Source organism: Rhinopithecus roxellana, chromosome 17, assembly GCF_007565055.1.
Source record: "Rhinopithecus roxellana isolate Shanxi Qingling chromosome 17, ASM756505v1, whole genome shotgun sequence".
NCBI classification, from domain to species: domain Eukaryota; kingdom Metazoa; phylum Chordata; class Mammalia; order Primates; family Cercopithecidae; genus Rhinopithecus; species Rhinopithecus roxellana.
Genome location: NC_044565.1, coordinates 2,690,871 through 2,710,256, shown reverse-complemented (window position 1 = coordinate 2,710,256; position 19,386 = coordinate 2,690,871). Strand labels below are relative to the sequence as shown.

Genomic DNA, 19,386 nt, shown 5'->3' with positions numbered 1-19,386 from the left:
TTGACTGTCTGTCCCAGGCTTGCAGTCTCTGAAGCTTTGGTTACGGCTACAGGAAACACTTCCAAGTGCATTCATAAGTTTCAGTTATTTGCAACATGGGCTGCTCATGACATGGCTTCCAGAGACAGAGAGAGAGAGAGAGAGTGAGACTAAGACAATTTCAATGATATAATGTGGGCACTCTATGAGGGTGTGACTACAGGAGGCAGGGATCATTGAAGACTGTCTCGGAGCTTGGCTATCATAGTCCATCCTAATCATCCTTAATGATTCACATTCCTCTAAAAAACATACAGCTTCCAAGGCCCACAAAAGTTTCACCTAATTACGGCATCAGCTCACAGTCCAGAATCCCCTCATCTAAATTCAGTCTAGGTGCAAATAAGCCTCCTCAGGTGTTATTCCTTAAGTACAGATCCTCTCCATTTGAAGGCTGTTAACTAAGGAGACAAGTTATTTGTCCTCCAACATACAATGGTGGGATGGGACAGGATAACTGCTATATATACTCTTACTCCAAAAGGAGGAACATGGGAATAATGCAGGAGTCAATGGTCTATATAAATTCTGACATCCAGCTGAGTAAATGTTGGAAGTTCCTTAATGAGGGCACAGTCCTATGCACACCCAGGCGGTTTGATTTTCTGTGACCCTTGGCTCCACCCTCTGGGTTCTTGCTTCTTCCCTCTGAGGCATCCTGACTTTTTCATGAAAGGAGCACTTGTTTGTAGCTAGGTTTTTCTGTTTTGTTTTGTTTTGTTTTTCTCCACTTGTTCCCTGATTGTAGAAGCTTAGTGGCTCTATTCATTTTGTATTGTCTCTGTATCTTTCAGTACAAGCTGAAAGATCTTTGGCTGATATAATTCTCTTAAAAACTTTGTGCATTTCCTGTGAATCTTTGGGGAGGTTTATTCCATTAGACAAAAGCCACACCCACAAATCTCTTTGACATAGGCCCTTGGGGGTGTTGAGAAGGCTGACAGAGGATGCCCTCAAGTTTCCTAGAAACTTTATTGTGTAAATTGAGAGAGTCTGAAAGACACACTTGTAAACTCAGTTGAGGCCTTTTGTGTGACTCAAGACTTACCTTTGATCTTTCTCAGTTCTTAAAGAATTTTGCAGTCATGTCCTGGGCTTCATCCTTAGATTGCACATTTCAGGGAGGGTCCTGGATTATACTTTTGCTCTGAAGCCATTTTAATGTTTTAATTTTAGCATTGTCTGCTGCTATGGTTACACTGTGTCCTCCAAAAAGACATACTGAAGTACTAACCCCTGGTATCTGTGAATGTGACCTTATTTGGAAATAGGGTCTTTGCAGAGGCAATCAAGTTAAAATGAGGTAATTAGGGTGGGTCCTGATCCAATATGACTAGTGCCCTGACACGCAGAAGAGACAACAGAGACTTACAGGGAGATATCTCGGGCATGTCATGTGATAACAGAGGAGGAGCTTGGAGAGATGCGGCTGTAAGTCAAGGAATACCAAGGATTGCCAGTAGCAACCAGAAGCCACGAAGGGCAAGGAAGGATTGTACCCAGGGTCTCAGAGTGGGCATGGCCCTGCTGCCACCATGATTTCAGACTTCCGGCCTCCAAAGTTGTGAGTAAATAAATCTCTGTTGTTTTAAGCCACCTAGTCTGTGGTGGTTTGTCACAGCAGCCCTAAGAAATGAACACATTGACCATATGGAGAGCTTGGGATCTTCAAAATCATATTAACTGGCAGGTCCTGCATGTTAAAAGCTCTTTCCTTGAGATTCTCTCTCTCTTCTTGCACATCACTAAAAGCTGCAATAAGCAGGCAGGCAGCACCTTCAGCTTGCAGGATGGACATCTCCTTTGCTGGATCACTTCATTGATTGGGTACATTTTCTGTTTCCACATAACTTCAGGCAACAGCGTTGCTACAGCTCTGCCACTACGTAACAAGGATCCCCATCCTCCAGTTTCCAGTAATTTTTACCTCATTTTCCTACAAGTCCTCACCCACAGGTTAAGACCATAAAGGTTTCTGGTAATAATTTCTTCAAGGTATTTTAGGCTTCCACTAGAACTCTTCTCAAAGCTCACTGCACAGGTGCAAAGCCACAGTCCCATTGAGGCTTTTGTTATATCAGCACCCAACTTTTGGGTGCCCAAATCTGGATTAGGTATCTGCTGCTGTGCAACAACCTGCCCCAAACCTAGTGGATTACAGCACCAAGTATTCATTATGCACACAGTTTCTAAAGCCCAGGAATCCAGAAGCTGCTTGACTCTGTGGTTCTGGCTCAGGGACTCTGATGAGGTTGCAGCGGGTGTCAACTGTCCCATGCTTGCAGTCTCTGAAGCTGTAACTGGGGCTGCAGGGTACACTTACAAGTTTACTCATGTGGTTGTGGGCAGGAAGCTTCAGTTCCTTGCCACCTGGGCCTTCCTACAGGGCATGCTTATGACATGGTTGTGCCCAGAGTGATTAGAGATAAAGAGACAGAGTGCAAGAGTGACCAAGATGGAAGTCATAATGTTTTTTTGTTTGTTTGTTTGTTTGTTTTTTTTGAGATGGAGTCTCGCTCTGTCACCCAGGCTGGAGTGCAGTGGCCAGATCTCAGCTCACTGCAAGCTCCGCCTCCCGGGTTCACGCCATTCTCCTGCCTCAGCCTCCCGAGTAGCTGGGACTACAGGCGCCGCCACCTCGCCCGGCTAGTTTTTTTTTTTTGTATTTTTAGTAGAGACGGGGTTTCACCGTGTTAGCCAGGATGGTCTCGATCTCCTGACCTCGTGATCCGCCCATCTCGGCCTCCCAAAGTGCTGGGGATTACAGGCTTGAGCCACCGCGCCCGGCCTGAAGTCATAATGTTTTATATCTGGAAGCAACATGCCATTATTTCTACTATATGTCACTCAGACCAACTCTGGTAGAGCATGGAAGAAGACACTCAAGGGTGTGACTATCAGGAGGTGGGATTCTTGGGGGTCCGTCTTGGAGGACAAAATGTAGTTGGCACATACAGGCTCATGGTTATGGGGTCATCATTTTGCCTTTCTGGTTAATGCTTTTGATAAGATTAATATTGCCAACTGGTAGTGGCTGGATTGTGTCTCTCTAAATTCAAACATTGATGTCCCAACTCCTAGTACCTCAGGATGTGACCATATTTAGAGATGGGAGTCTTGAAAGAGGTGATTCAGTTAAAATGAAGCTGTTAGAGTGGGGCCCTAATGTGATACGACAGTATTCTTATAATAAGAAGGGCACCGGGGTGTGGGTGCATGGATGGATGGCCATGAGAGGTAGCAAGGGGGCAGCCATTGCAAGCCAAGGAGAGAGGCTCAAAGAAAACCAACCCTTTCGGGAACCTTGATCTTGAACTTCCAGCCCCCAGAACTGTGAGAAAATAAATTTCTGTTGTTTAAGGCACTCAGTCTGTGGTATTTTGTCATGGCAGCCCCAGCTAACTAACATAACAACCTTTCAAGAGATACCTGAAAATATCTTGCTGTTTCCCAACACACATTTACTCGTTTACTTTTGAAAATCTTTTAAAATATCACTTTTTGTTTTGATGTGTATAGTTATACATCAATGCATATAATTAGATTTGTTTCTATATACAATGTGTAATCTAATCTAATCTGAGAGTCTGTGCTTTTACTAGGAGGATTGAAACCTCTTTCATTTCACATTATAGCCCATTTTAAATCTAATCCCCCACTTTCCAGAGGTGGGAGCTGGAGGGATTTAAGGCTCTCTAGGATGAAAATGTATCAAAAGCTGCCTCTCCACTGCTTAAGGGATCATACTGTAATGGAAATGTTGTTTTCAAGGAATTACCAGATCAACTCAGTTCAAGATCAAAGCATTAATCTTCTGGGGCCAGAGAGAGGGGTCTTGAATTGAGCCAAATTAGAAGAGACAAAGGGGATATCACAATTAATGGGAAACAGATTTAGGGAAGCAATCCCGGAGAAATTCTCAAACCAAGGAGCAATTCGCAGTGGGAACTTATTAACCAGCTCTCCTGGCCTTGGTGTGGATTCACTTAAAGGAGCCGCACTGGAGAGTCTTTGAGTCTCCTAAGAACATGCTTTCTGATTTGTTCTTTGCTCTGTTCTGATTACACAAACTTCTGACCACTTGTTTATCTTCATTGCTTTGTCTGCTGCAGTGATTTGGAAAACCAAGCGTTCTGTGTTCAGTAGTTATGTTAGCTTTCAATTTAATAAAACATATATTTTAACCTATGTTTCTCTAATTACTAAAGTCAGAACAAAACAAGGTCTTTTGCTTACCCTGTAATGAATGTAAGAAATTCAGTTTGTTTTTACTTTGTCTTTCATCTTACCTTAAAAAACAGTATAGACTCTTACAGAATCAGTTTATCAAGTTTTTTTTTTTTTAAATCATGCTTTTTTCCAAAAAAATATTTTTAGCTTCCGTATATTTAATTTTATGACTATTTTTTATTTTTTTGAGACAGTGTCTGTCTCTGTTGCCCAGGCTGGAGTACAGTGGTGTGATCTCAGCTCACTGCAACCACTGCCTCCCAGGCTCAGGAGATTGTCCTGCCTCAGCCTCCTGAGTAGCTGCCACTACAGGAACGTGCTGCCACACCTGGCTAATTTTTTTGTATTTTTTGTAGAGATGGGGTTTTGCCACGTTGCCCAGGCTGGTCTCCTGAGCTCAAGCAATCTGCCTGCCCTGGCTTCCCAAAGTGCTGGAACTGCAGGCATGAGCCACCATGCCCAGCCAATTTTGTGACTATTTTTAAAAACATATAGTATTGGCTTCACAGGGACCGCCAATCCTTTTATATCTTGACTTCCTTATTTTTGAGTTATTCGTTTTGATTCTTTTTGGTGTTCTATGGAGTAAATTTTAAGATAACTTTTTAAGGAAGGCTATATTAGTGAAATTGCTTCTGATTCTTAGATATCTAAAAATATCTTTCTATTGCCCGTACTCAGGGATTAAATTTGGCTTGGAATATTATGCTTAGATCATGAAGTTTCCTCTTTAGAAGAGTACTTATTACTCCATTTGGAGCTAGTGAATGACAGCAGCTAGCCTAATTTTTTTCGGTTTTTGAGTAAACTATTATTTCCTGTCTTGTTGCTCACATTCTGTTCTCTTTATTCTAGATTTTTCATCTATGTCCAAGTATAAGTCTTTTTTTTCATTAGCATAGGATTTTTTTTACATGAAGGAAATTATTTTTCTATTATGTTTGTGATTATTATTTCTGCTCCTTTTGTTCCAGCACTTCCAAGAATATTTGTTATCCATAGGTTAGACTTCTACCATTTCACTCTGCTTCTATTTTCTTCCCTTAGCATTTCGTCTTTAGCCTTTTCTTATATAGTCTTCGAAAACAGTTCAAAGATTGCATTTTCTCCCTTGTTAATTCTGCTCTTCATTGCAACTGCAGCATTTTTCCTTTTGGATATATCCATCTCTTATTTCGGCTGGCTCCAGGTTTGATATGTGGAGGATATGTGGAGTGATTTAAAGCCACCTGAATGCATTCGTAGGGTGTGGCAAAGCCTCACCTCAGATCTATGCCTGGGGGAGAAACTGATTTACACAATTCCTAGCCTGGCTTCTGCCAGGTTCTCTTCCAGTGTGGCTCTGTTCCATGAGGGTGGATCTTGGCCGCTTTCTGCTTCCAGGGCACTTCTGTTTCCAAAGCATTTCCTAAGAGAATACCCATTCCCATGTACCATCCATCCTCTTCCCTTCTACCTCTGTTGTGTTGTACTAGGAGACATGACCTTGAAATTTATATAAAAAGGGGTGAACTGGATGGGGAGAATTGCAGGAACCCAGTTCTGGCCCTCTTGGAATGTAATTCCCATGCAGAAGGAGAGAAGCAACCTGAACTCTGGTTACGGCAGCCCTGAGCCCCTGGCCTGGACATAGAGTGGAAGCAGTAAAGCCTTCTCCTGGGGTTCCATTGGCTATTCTGTACTAGATCAGAAGATGAAACAGATATTACTAGGATGGACAGTGATCCCTCAAACTAATCCCACTGGCACTGTACTTGGTGGAAATTTCCTCTAGATTTCTATCAATGCTGACACAAGATTTTATGCTTTTGCAGAGCTTCGTGGGTATTTTAATAGGAGATAGAATGCATCTTAGACTAACCCAATGTTAATTTTTACATATTCCTGATGCAGTTCCCCTCCCTGTCTTAGAGAATAATGTACTCTTTATGCATATAAAACAATGATTTTTCAATTTCGATAAGGGCTGAAAATTACACCACTCATCAACTCCCATGGCAGCCACATGGTGCTTGCAGGTGGAATTCTACAAGATGACATAAAGGGGGTTAAACAGAAGCATCCTGGCCTCTAGAGCAAGCAATGGTGTTGTGCAAAATGGCCTGTAGGAACTCTAGCTGCTTCCAGAAGCTTGTCATTAAGCTGACTCGTTCTCTACTAAACTTAACAGATAGTTTACCAGCAAGGATATCCCTTAAACACATGTCAAAAGGAAAAGTGTAACACCGTGTATCTTTACCTTATAATAAATTCTGGTCACCAAACCCCACTGAAGAACCCTTTCACGAAATTTCACTGCTTTCAACAGAAAGGCAAGATCATAAATGCCAGGAAACTGAAAGAAAATCACAGTGACCATCATTATGTTGGTCTCACCAAAGAATTTCATTTGAAAGAAATAGAGTGGGTTTGTTTTTAAAAATATTTTTTTTCCTGTAGAAAAATAGTGTCAGTATACATAATCTCCCCATCCCATCTCTCATTGACTATTCATAATATTCTTTTCAGTAATCTTAGCTCCAGTTTATTCTAGGTGGTTGTCCTTGTGGTATAGAGATGATTTGGTTTCCTAATTTTTCCACTTACTATTGTATTATAAGTAGTGTTCAATATTTTATATCGTCTTTCTTAATGAATAGCAATATGATTTCTGTCAAGTATAATCAACCATTATACAATTCATGTATGACTCAACCATTATACAATCTTTTTTTTTTTTTTGAGACAGAGTCTTACTCTGTTTCCCAGGCTGGAGTGCAGTGGCACGATCTCGGCTGACTGCAACCTCCATCTCCTGGGTTCAAGTGATTCTCATGCCTCAGCTTCCTGACTAGTGGGGACCACAGGCGCGTGCCACTGTGTCTGGCTAATTTTTGTATTTTTAGTAGAGACAGGGTTTCACCATGTTGGCCAGGCTGGTCTTGAACTGCTGACCTCAAGTGATCTGCCTGCCTCAGCCTCCCAAAGTGCTGGGATTTCAGGCACGGAAGTGAGTTTATAATAATAACCGCTGCTGGGCATTTACTATAATTATTATAATTGGATATTAATAATCAAATATATCTGTTACAAAATATTTATCAATTAATAATATTTATTAAATATATTACATATCAGGAATTGTGCTCATTATTTGCTGTGAATTATTCAATTTTCTCAATAATTCTAGAATATGATAATTATCCAGTAAAAAGTTCAGGAAACTGAGGCTTAGCAAGATTTGGTAACTTGCTCAAGGTCACACAGGCAGTCAAGCTCAGGTTTTGTTGGGGAACATCAGTGTTTAAAGCAAGAGGCACCCCGAAGGGAAGTGAGAGGGCTGTGTGCAAGCACAGGGGAGGGTGTGCTACAGAGATGGTGGCATTCTTCAGCAGGCAGCAATTCCCATCTTTCCCATTTGGCAAATGAGGAAACTGAGGCACAGAGGAGTTAAGAGACGTAAGCACAGACTCAAAACAACCAAGTTCACAATTAAAAGTCTGTGAGCTTTTCATCATGAAACTCTATATTTCATGCCAATTTTATGGCCCCACCATGAACCTTTAGATAACCTAGACAAACAGGGGAAGAGTTAATTCACACTTAGAGTTTCCCATAGCGCAGCCACCTCTTGCCCTCCCCTTTCCCCACTTCCTGAGGAAGTAAGTTATTATAAGACCCAAATAACTTAAATTCATATTAACTAAAAATAAAAAACCCAAGTGGCTGTTGTTGCTTAATCAGAAGGCACGAGAGGAACGTTAAGAAGCAATTGATGCAGTGCTTTTGATATGCCAAGTGCTGAATTAATAATCGCCCTCCATTTAGACAGGGAAGAGGGAGGTATTTACATGCCAATTACCAGGACATTTAAATGATGTCAATGTTTATTCTGAATCTGGGCTTTAAGAAAGTTGGGTTTCTGCCTCAGTCTACTTAATAAAAGATGTAAAGGGCTTTCATATATTACTGAAAAGTATGTTTTAGTCATTCCAGGGGCTGTTGCTGGAAACTGGCCTTCCTGGAATGCGGACTGTAGAACATGTTTGTCCACCTGAGGTTGTGAACTGCATGTGCTGCAGGAAGGGGATCTCACCCACTCGCTGAGTCATGTGAGTCACATGTCATGTAGGTCTAGGAGCCTGCCCAGTGCAAAAGAGTGTGCAGACTCTCTTTAAAAAATAGGAACATTGCTAAAGGCAACCTCTTTGTAACTGCGTATTTTACAAGATCCAAATGACTCTATCATTAAACAAAGTTTAAATTAAATTAAAATACGTATCATTAGACATCAGGGAAACGCAAACGGAAACCATGGTGAGGTAGCATTATACATCCACCAGAATGACTACAATTAAGTACACTGACATCGAGTGTTGCCGAGGATCTGGAGAAACCAGAGCTCTCATGCTTGCTGATGGGAGCGTAAAATGGTGAAATCTCTTTGCAAAATGTTGTCACAGTTCCTAATAAAACTAAATGAACACATACCCTATGTTCTAACAGTTTCACTCCTACTATTTGCCTAAGAGAAATAAAAACATACGTTCACAAAAAAAAAAAAAAAAAAAGTAGAAGGCTCATAGCAGTTCTACTCACAGAAGCAAAAAACTGCAAACATCCCAGGTGTCTATTCATCCATAAGAGAATGATTCTACTATATCCATAAAGTAAAATACCACAATAATGAAAAGAAACAAACTAATACACACAACAACATGGGTGAATGTCAAAAAGCATTATGTCAGGTTCACGAGGCAGCTACAAAAGAGTACATACTGCCTGGTTCCATTTACGTGAAGTTCTAGCACAGAAAGACTAATCTGTGGTGGCAAAATATCAGAAGAGTGGCTGTATCTGGGTAGTAAGATTAACCAAGAAGGGCATGAAAGAACTTTCTGGAGTGATGATCTATATCTTAATAAGAGTTTAGTTACATAGGTTTATGTATTTGTCAAAACTCCGTGAATGTACACTTAAGATTTGTGCATTTTATTGTATGTAAATTCTACATAAGAACTATAACTAAATATGTAACTCTAGTTAATAAGGCTCATGCTAAATTATTTAGAAATATGCTGATGTCTACAGTTTACTTTGAAATGGATCAAAAAGAGAAGGTGAATGGATGGGTGAGTTCCATACATAGATCCACAGATATGATAGTGATATGGCAGGTACAGTAATAGGTTAATAGAATCTCCATGGTTTGTACGTAAGTGCTTCCTGTAAAATTATTTCAACTTTGCTGAATATTTGTAAATTTTACAGCACAATGTAGAAAAATATGTTGGGTGCAAGGCAAAATCTTGACTTTCCTGGACACCTACCACTACCTCCTAAAGGTCCACAAGCTGATGAAAGCGGGAAGGGCCCCAGTGGCAGGCTTCCATGCAGGAGGGAGAAAGGCAGCCCTTGCAGGGACAAGCCAGGGCTAAATGGGGCTGTCTGTAGGGCCAGGTACAACCCCCTCTCAGAGTCACTTCCTTCCGGGGCTCCTCTCCCTGCCATGCTCCATCTTCCTTACCTGGTCCCATGGAGGCTTTTCAGTACCATGACTGACTCCTCCCAGGCCGAAATGAGGCGTAGTCACTGTGCGGACAAATGGGTGCACACTGGAGGGATTTGAGGGTACCAGGAAGTTCTCAGCCCATCTTTCCTCAGGTCCCCACCTTCTCAAGAGTGCTTTTCTCAGGGCTGTCACTATGCCTACCATCCTAGTGCTCTCGGAGTGCAGACTCCATGAAGGCAGAGCCCCTAGTAACTGCTGATCACCAATGCGTAGAGAAGTGCCGAGTACACAGTGAGTGCTGAAAACATGTTGATGACAAAGGCTTTCCTTCACATAAAAGTTGGAGTAAGTAAAGTTTTGGGATTTAAGTGGATAAACACAGAGACTGAATCAGTAAAACCTAGATGTGTGGGAGAGAGATGTATACTGTTTTGGAGGTTAATAACTGAGACAAAAATAAATGGACTGCAACTTTCCAAATATTTACAATTGGAATACTGCCTTTGGCACATCTCAACTCTGTCCTGGAAAATGTGCTAGGGATATAGATTTGCATATGGGTGACAGCGTGTCATACTTCCAAAATGATGGAAACAAGTCCTGCTCTACTATCTGAAAAAGAAATGAAAGGGCAGATGATTTGTGGCCAGTTGGGGAACAAGTTTCCTGCAAGGATGGAACTGATTCTGGTGGGGAGTTGTGCTATTCTTTCAACTCCTTAACATGTTGGACAATTTTCAAACTAATACATTGGCAGAAAAAGTTATCCATACTATAAACTTCCTACTCAAGAGCTAGAAATATTAGGAAGACCCACTAACTCTAGAATATGAAGACAAACGGAGACATTAAAACTAAGAGAGACTCCAGTGAAACAGTCCTAACGTGTAGGAGCTCGTGTTTTCAAGCTTTAAGATGGACCACAGTTTGAATAAACAGGGTCCTGAGCAGCAATAAAAAAAGAAAAAAAAAAAAAGACAGATTACAGATTTCTCAATTTCACTTCATCCCAATGGTATAAAAAATCCCAGACCATCATTTACTGTGTTTTCTATGTGTTTAATCAGGATTGTGAGATTACATTCTCTAATCAATAGTTTCCTTAGAAACTAGTTCACTACTTTCGGGTTTCAGGGACCAATAATCTCATTCCAAAAAAAATAATAATTAAAAAATACACACAACAAAAAAGCATAAGAAGCTCTCTATAATAGGAGACAATACATTCATGACCATAAATCAATGAAATAGAAAACAAAGGTACAACAGAAAGGATCAAAAGGAAAAGTTAGTTGTTTGAAAAATAATAAACCAGACAAACATCTGATGAGACTGAGCAACAACAACAAAGAAAGGAGAAGGCACAAGAAATCATTTTAGGAATGACAAATGAGACACAACTACAGATCTAGCAGAGGTTAAAAAGAGAATGATAGAATAGTACACAAAAAAACTTACACCAATAAAATCAAAACCAAATGAATAAATTCCTAGAAAAATACAATTTACTCAAACTGACATGAAAAGAAAAGCCTAGTTTTTAAACAATTAAGCTAATTAAATAGTTTAAGGTACTTGCTAAGCCCAGATTATTTTCAAATTTGATGAATTATCAAATTCTTTCACAGAATAAGAAACCACTCCCCCCAAAATAACTCTATGAGAGCTGTAAAACTTTGACATAAATCTAAATCAGGCATGTACAAGAATAGAAAACTATAAATATACAATCTCTTACCCCTAAAAAATACTAACAAGCCAATTCCAGGAAAATATAAATATGATAATACAGCATAACAAAATTGAGCATTTCTTAAGCATGCAAGGTAGTTTAACATTAGATGATTTGCAAAAGTTATTCATCAAACTAACAAAGAAGAACTATATGATCATTTCAACAGATGCAGAAAAATATCATTTGATAAAATTAATCTGGTAATGACAAAAATACATTTAAAATGTATAAGCTTCTTTAGGAAGTAAAATGTGTCTATCAGAAACTTCAGCACTCCAGCCTGGAAGACAGAATAAGACCCTATCTCTAACATAATAAATAAAATCAGCAATAATGCAAAAGAACATCCTGTAAGATGGCTTCTATTCAAATTGTGTTGGTGGTCCTAGCTCTTGCTGTGAGACATGAAAAGAATAAAAGAAATAATAGTTGGAAAGGAAGAAATAAAAATTTATAATTTGCAAATGATTGTCTATGGAAAAAACCTCCAAAGAATCTACAGACATATTTAAAAGAAATTTCTTTACAGTCAAATTTACACACAAAACCCAACTGCATGTATAATAAACCATTAACTATAAAAATCATAATTTAAAAATATTCTTTTAACAACAAAATTATGGAGTAACTAGTAATAAATCTATGAAAGGATATACTATGTATGGAAAAAATTATACAACCCTGGAGGACACTTTGAAGATGAAAATCTTTGAGGGAAGACCTGCTTTATAAATATGTCAAATTTTCTGCAAATCTATAGATTTAATATACTTTCAAAGCAACTTTCAGCAGGTTTTCAGGCCTGTGGTAAAATACAAATAACAAAACATTTACCATTTTAACTTTATTTACTTTTTTTTTTTTTGAGATGAAGTTTTGCTCTTGTTGCCCAGCCTGGAGTGCAATGGTGCGATCTCGGCTGACTGTGACCTCCGCCTTCTAGGTTCAAGCAATTCTCCTGCCTCAATCTCCCAAGTAGCTGGGAGTACAGGCATGCACCACCACGCCTGGCTAATTTTATGTTTTTAGTAGAGATGGGGTTAGTAGTAGGGTTTAGTAGGCATGTTGCCCAGGCTGATCTCAAACTCCTGACCTCAGGTGATCCACCTGTCTCAGTCTCCCAAAGTGCTGAGATTACAGGCATGAGCCACTGCGCCTGGCCCATTTTATCTACTTTTAAGTGTATAGCTCAGTGGCATTAAGTACATTCACACTGTTGTACAACCATTACCACTATTCATCTCCACAACGTTTTCATCTTCCCAAACTGAAACTCTGTACCTATGAAACAATAACTGCCCATTCTCTCCTGTTCTTAGCCCCTGGGAACCAATATTCTACTTTCTATCTCTACAAATTTGACTACTCTAGGTATGTCACGTAAGTACAATCCTACAATATTCATCCTGTGTTTTATTTCTAAGAAACTTGACAAACTGATTACAAAACTTACATGAAATGGCCAAAGATCCTGAACAGCCAACACAATTCTGAATTACATTTCTGATATAATAATATAATACTATAGTAATATTTTATTATAATGCCAGAGTAATTACAACAGTGTATTGTTGGATCAAAAATATACAAAGAGACTAGGAACAAAATAGCCCAAAAACAAACTCCCAAATAGATGGAGATTTAATAAATGCCGAAGAGACCTTGCAGGTTACTAGGAAAGCATGTCCAGTTCAGTAAATGGTGCTGGAACAACTGACTGTCCCTGAAGGAGAAAAATAAAATTAGATCCCTTCCTCAAACCATACACAAGAATGTGTATGGATTCAATAATTAAATGTAAAAGGTGCGACTTTCAAACTTTTAAAGATATAGATTTCACGACCTCAGAATAGATGATGCAGAAAGTGTTGGATAAAAAGAAAAGATTGGTAATTTCAACTGTAATTAATGAATTTATCTCAATCAAAAGACACCATAAAGAAAATATAAGACAAGCCACAAACATAGAAAAGATAATTATAGCATTTATAACAACAAAGGATAAAGAGCCCTTAAAAATCAATAAGAACAAGACACACACACACACACACACACACACACACACAGGCAAAAAAACATGAACAGGCATTTCACATAGGAAGAAATACAAATGGCAAACAGACATGTGAAATCATGCTCATCCTTAATAGTAATCACAAAAATTCAGTTTAAAGTCAGGGTGAAAGATCATTTCTTATATTGTATTGACAAAAATTAAGAAGTCTGATAGTACCAAGTTTTGGTGAGAACACAATAAGGCCCCACAAGATATATGCTGCTAATGGGGGTGCAAATTTATACAACCACCTTGAAAAATAATTTGTCACTATCTAGTAAAGTTGAACATTACTCCATACATAGCAATTCCATTCCTAGGTAATATATACCATAAGGGAGTGTTTTTCAAACAACAGATTGCATATAACTAATAGGTCATAAAATCAGTTTAAGGGTTGGGGTATTTTTTTTTTCTTTTTGAGACAGAGTCTCGCCCTGTCATCCAGGCTGGAGTGCACTGGTGCATCTCCGCTCACTGCAAGCTCTGCCTCCTGGGTTCACGCCATCCTCCTGCCTCAGTCTCCCGAGTAGCTGGAACTACAGGCACCCACCACCACGCCCAGCTAATTTTTTTGTAGAGACGGGGTTTCACTGTGTTAGCCAGGATGGTCTCCATCTCCTGACCTTGTGATCCGCCCGCCTCAGCCTCCCAAAGTGCCTCACAGGCATGAGCCACTGCACCTGGCCTTTTTTATTTTTATTTTTATTTTATTTTTTTAGGCAGGGTCTCACTCTGTTGCCCAGGCTGGAGTACAGTGGCATGATCTTGGCTCACTTCAACCTCTGCCTCCCAGGCTCAAGTGATCCTTCTGCCTCAGGCTCCTGAGCAGCTGGGACCACAGTCACGTGCCACCATGCCTTGCTAATTTTTGTATTAATTTTATAGAGACAGGGGGTCTCACCATATTGCCCAGGCTGGTCTCGAACTCCTGGGCTTGAGCAGTCCTTCTGTCCTGGCCTCCCAAAGTGCTAGGATCACAGGCATGAGCCACCATGTCTGGCTGAAATCAATATTCTGCTAAGATCAGTTTTCTTTAAAAATAAAATTTAAAAGTATCAGAGAGCATCATTAGTAATAAACAGGGAGGTAGCCACTGCTCCATGAACTGTTTGCTTCAGTTGCTTCTGAAATGGAGGTCTTATGGATATATGGGTGTCCATGGTGATTTAAAGCATATTTCTTACTCTAAGTAATGTTAACTAAGTTTGAAAGCCCTATAAAAACTCTTGTGCACATCCCCCAGAAAACATGTACAGGGTTTTTCATAACAGCATCATGCAAAATACCAAAAAACCATACATGACCCAAATGTCCAAGATATCAGAGATTAGAATGGATAAGTACAGTGTGGCATACATACAGGATGGAAAATTACAGAATATTGTGAAGAGGAGTTCTGCAGCTATACATAACAATGTGAATGATTCTGAGAAACAAAATACTGAGTGAAAACAAAGTTACAAAATACTATATATATTATGTTTTATTTATAAAGCTAACGGACAATACTGAAAGATCAATACAAATAACCAAAAGCATGGATGTTGAAGCCAGACTGTCTGGGTTCAAATCTCATCTCTGCCACTCACTAGCCATGTAACCTTGAGCAAGGTACTTAACCTCTGTGCCTCAGTTTCCTCATCCGTGAAATGGAAATAAGAACTTATCATTTGGAAATGGTAAGCAAGGTACTTAACCTCTGTGTCTCAGTTTCTTCATCTGTGAAATGGAAATAAGAACTCACCATTTGGAAACTTGCCAAATGGAAATAAAAACTCGTGGGGTTTTTAGGATTAAATCCTGTAAACTGCTTGGAACAGTAAACATGAAATTAAAAGGGAACTCAAGGAGAAAGAACAGAATGAGCAATGTTTTAGTTTTTAAGTTGGTAGTGAGTATATAAGCATTAATTTTACATATTCACAGATTTCTTGCATATAGCAAACACTAAAAATCTCAAGTGAGAGCGAGTTATGCCAAGGCTCTGTTAACACAGGCTTCATGATAAGCCACTGAAGGCAGATGATGACGATGGTCTCAGTAATACGTACCTTGTTCTCAGCTTGTCCCCAACAGATTCAGCCCAGTTTTGGAGCAGGCCAAAGAGTGGTTTTTCTTCATACTGTTTGGTGTATTGGGCCAGCAGTTCCCGCCCCACAACCTGTGCAGAGAGTTTATCACTCATCAGTCTCAGCAGTGTAAAAAACGACAGTATCTTTAATATTGCAACCCAATAAGATCTATTTGTCACTTAGCAAACTCCTTGGAAGGAATCAAATACAAGACCTGATTCTTAAAATGGCCTCTACTTTCCCAAGGCAAATGTGGGGCATTTATCACACCATCCCCCATTCTCCCCTGTGGCCGACTTCACTAACTGCTTACTGCTTGCTCTCTCTTCTTGCCTGTACCAGTCTCTAACACTGGTCCTGGGACCAACTGTTTTAGCTGACACTTTGGTAAAACCCACTTATCTTCCATGGACAGAGGGCTGGTCTGTTCTCTTTTTCACCCCTGACATTCTCTGGTCAATTAGACTTTTGGGGAATAGCACAAATAAAACAGTGTCTACCCTCTATCAATCTTCTACTTCAGCAGCTTTAAAGTTATAATTGGGGCCTAAAATACTGCATGCTTTTCTGTGGTGGTTCAAAGAAGATGTCCATGGCTAGCCCACTGCAGAAACTCAGCTGATGGTCAGCAACAACCACTAGACATGTGAGTGAGGCCACCTTGGACCAGCATGCTTCCACTCAGCCCCGACATGCTGCTGCCACAGCATGAGTGAGCCCAGGTAAGACCAGCAGAAAAACCACATCATGTGTGCTTAGCCCAAACTGTTGACCTACAGAATCATGAGCTAACAAATTGTTGTCTCAAACCACTACATTTTGGGGTGGTTTGTTACAAATCAATACATAGCTGATTCATTCTCTTTCAATTATCAATTTCAGAATATTTCTTCTTTTCTTTATATGCATACATGTTTTTATATAGATTAAACAAAATGTTATGCATGCTTTCAATCAACAGTATATCATAGATGACATTTTTGGTTTGCACTGTTGTGTACAATTCTGTGTATTTACTGACCATGTAATTTTGTTTTGATAAATCATAGCTAACTAAACATTTCCATTTGGTTGGATACTTAGGCTGTTTCCAGTTTTACATTGTCGTAATAACCTTGATAGCAATATAAGCAGACAAATAGCATAGTCATATTTTATATTATTACCTGTGAATAATTCCCCATGAACTTGATTGATACAGAGGTTCTTTTTTTTTTTTTTTTTTTTTTTTTTAAGAAACTGTTGTTTATTTTCCATCAACCATTTTTCCATGTTGCTTAAGAGCCCGTGCAAGAACAGCTTAAGACCATTCAGTGGTTGCTCCTACCCATTCAGTGGCCTGAGCAGTGGGAGCTGCAGACCAGTCTTCCGTGGCAGGCTGAGCACTCCAGTCTTCAGTAGGGAACTGCTGAATAGGCACAGAGGGGACCTGTACACCTTCAGACCAGTCTGCAACCTCAGGCTGAGGAGCAGTGAACTCAGGAGCTGGAGCAGTCCATTCACCCTGAAATTCCTTCTTGGTCACTGCCTTTTCAGCAGCAGCCTGCTCTTCTTTTTCAATCTCTTCAGGATCTCTGTAGAAGTAGAGCTCAGGCATGACCTCCCACGGGTGTTCACGGAAAATGGTGCCACGCATGCGCAGAACTTCCCGAGCCAGCATCCACCACATCAAACCCACTGAGTGAGCTCCCCTGTTGTTGCATGGGATGGCAATGTCCACATAGCGCAGAGGAGAATCTGTGTTACCCAGAGCAATGGTAGGTAGGTTAACATAAGATGCCTCCGTGAGAGGCTGGTGGTCAGCCCTGGGGTCAGTAACCACAAGAAGCCGTGGCTCCCAGAAGACTGCCTGGATCTGGATAGTGAAGGTTCCAGGAGTGAAGCGGCCAGCAATGGGAGTGGCTCCAGTGGCAGCAGCAAACTTCAGCACAGCCCTCTGGCCAGTATTCCTGGAGGATATAACACTGACCTCAGCAGGGTTTTCAATGGCAACAATGGCACGAACCACCAGCAGAAGCTTCTCCCAGGTCCTCTTCAGATTTATGATGTAGATGCCATCACTTTTCCTTTTATAGATGTACTGTTCCATCTGCAAGTCAAGATTGGTGCCACCTAAGTGGGTTCCTGCTGCAAGGAACTTAAGGACATCCTCCTCCTTCATTTGCAGGACATCAAGGGCTCCGGACATTGTGAAAGTTTCCCTTTAAGTTATGACGGGAATCCAGAACAACGCCGTATGGATCCCTCTGTAGGTAGCGTGGAAAAGACACAGAGGTTCTTCAAGAGGGCCACTCTGCTAATAAGACGGATGCTGAAAACTTTCAAAGCATTTTTGCCTGGGGGAGCTTTATTGGCATTGGTGGGCAGAGCCAGGTGTGAAATGCATGGGATCGTCTCAACCAACAGAGGACTGTGCCATACCCTGTGTCCTGTCAAATGCCATGTGGTCAAATACATGCAGGCAGTTAAGAGCCCTGAACTTAGTTACACCAAAGCTTTCAGGTTTTCCAAGTCCCAGGCCTATGGAAGAATTAAACTCCCCTGTTCCCTTGAAATTAGAGGTGCTTTAGGCCAGCGCACAAGTGACACAGCCTCCTCTCCTTTCCCATCGCCATGGCAACCTGCAATGCTCCCAGGTGTGACCGGTCCGTAAGTCTGGGCATCTGCATTCAAGGCTGACACAGTAATTCTGAGTATAGATGCAGGCATTGTATATCTTGCTGTGTTCATGTTTACTTTATTATTAAATAAATATATTTATAATATAAATAACTTTCCTTTGGTTTCCTTAGTGTTGTCTTGAATTCTTGCAATTATGTCTCTAGATAGGTTATGTGATCCGTGATTTCATTCAGGATAGTAAAGGGAGTGTTACAAAATATTTATTGTCAAAAAGAGGGCATTAGGTCCAGTGAGACTGAGAATCACTGCATTATGGGTCAAAGAACATGTACATTTTTATGGCTGCTGCTATATAAAATAAGTGTGAGAATCAAACCCTGCCAGGATCTGGAAAAGTGGGGAAAATAAACTGACTTTAACTGGAATTAAAATTAAAGTGATATAGCAATCCAGTTCCATTTCACTAACGCAATACCAGGATTAAGATTTAACTTTGTTTTTGCTAATCTATAAAATTTATGATGGCTGTAACTCTATCTTACTCTTGCTGCAGAAGCAACGTCATTCCAAGTATGAACAAATTGCTTTCTCTGATTCCCACCCCCACAGCTTTCCCTATTGCTCTATTTTTCTCCATAGCATTTATGGCTACCTGGTGCTGCCAGACCACAACTTGTTTACTGCCTTGCTGTCTTCCTGCAGCCTGGAAAGCTAGTGCCAGTGGGTCAGAGTGTGTCCATCCTCGTGTCATCAGAGAATGTATTGCACAGAGCCCAGAGGCGAGGACTCACCGTTGAAAGAGTGAATGACTAAGTACATTCCCTTCCTGTTCTCCCTATCTCATCCAATAGGTCCAATTCCTTGATAATCTCCTTTAACTTCTGCCACTATTTCCACTTTTTCCATTTAAGCAACTAAAATTGGGTAGAACTAACTCACTCTAACCAGAATTAAAATTAGAATGATACAATAATCAAGTTCAGGTGCTAAACTTAAGAAAGACAAGGGAGATAAATTTGGTTCTGGCAAACATCACAAAAGCAGATTACTCACTTTGGATCTCTGCTCCTTTTCTAGGTCATGAGATAAGGAAACATGATTTTTAAAATGAGTTTATTTTCTGCTGTTGATGCCCCCT

General features: G+C 40.2%; 1 protein-coding gene and 1 pseudogene across 2 annotated transcripts in view; both read right to left on the bottom strand.

The window, feature by feature from the left end:
* The window catches only part of ACOXL (acyl-CoA oxidase like), a 371,685-nt gene that overhangs the window by 122,384 nt on the left and 229,915 nt on the right, over positions 1–19,386 (bottom strand). Inside the window, 3 exon segments of the mRNA XM_030921547.1 lie at positions 6,509–6,604; positions 10,946–10,961; positions 15,606–15,715. Of these exon segments, the coding sequence (XP_030777407.1) occupies positions 6,509–6,604; positions 10,946–10,961; positions 15,606–15,715 (222 nt within the window).
* Positions 16,861–17,869, bottom strand: LOC104680405 (annotated as a pseudogene). Its single transcript, XR_750456.2, has one exon. The product of XR_750456.2 is annotated as a 40S ribosomal protein SA pseudogene (transcript).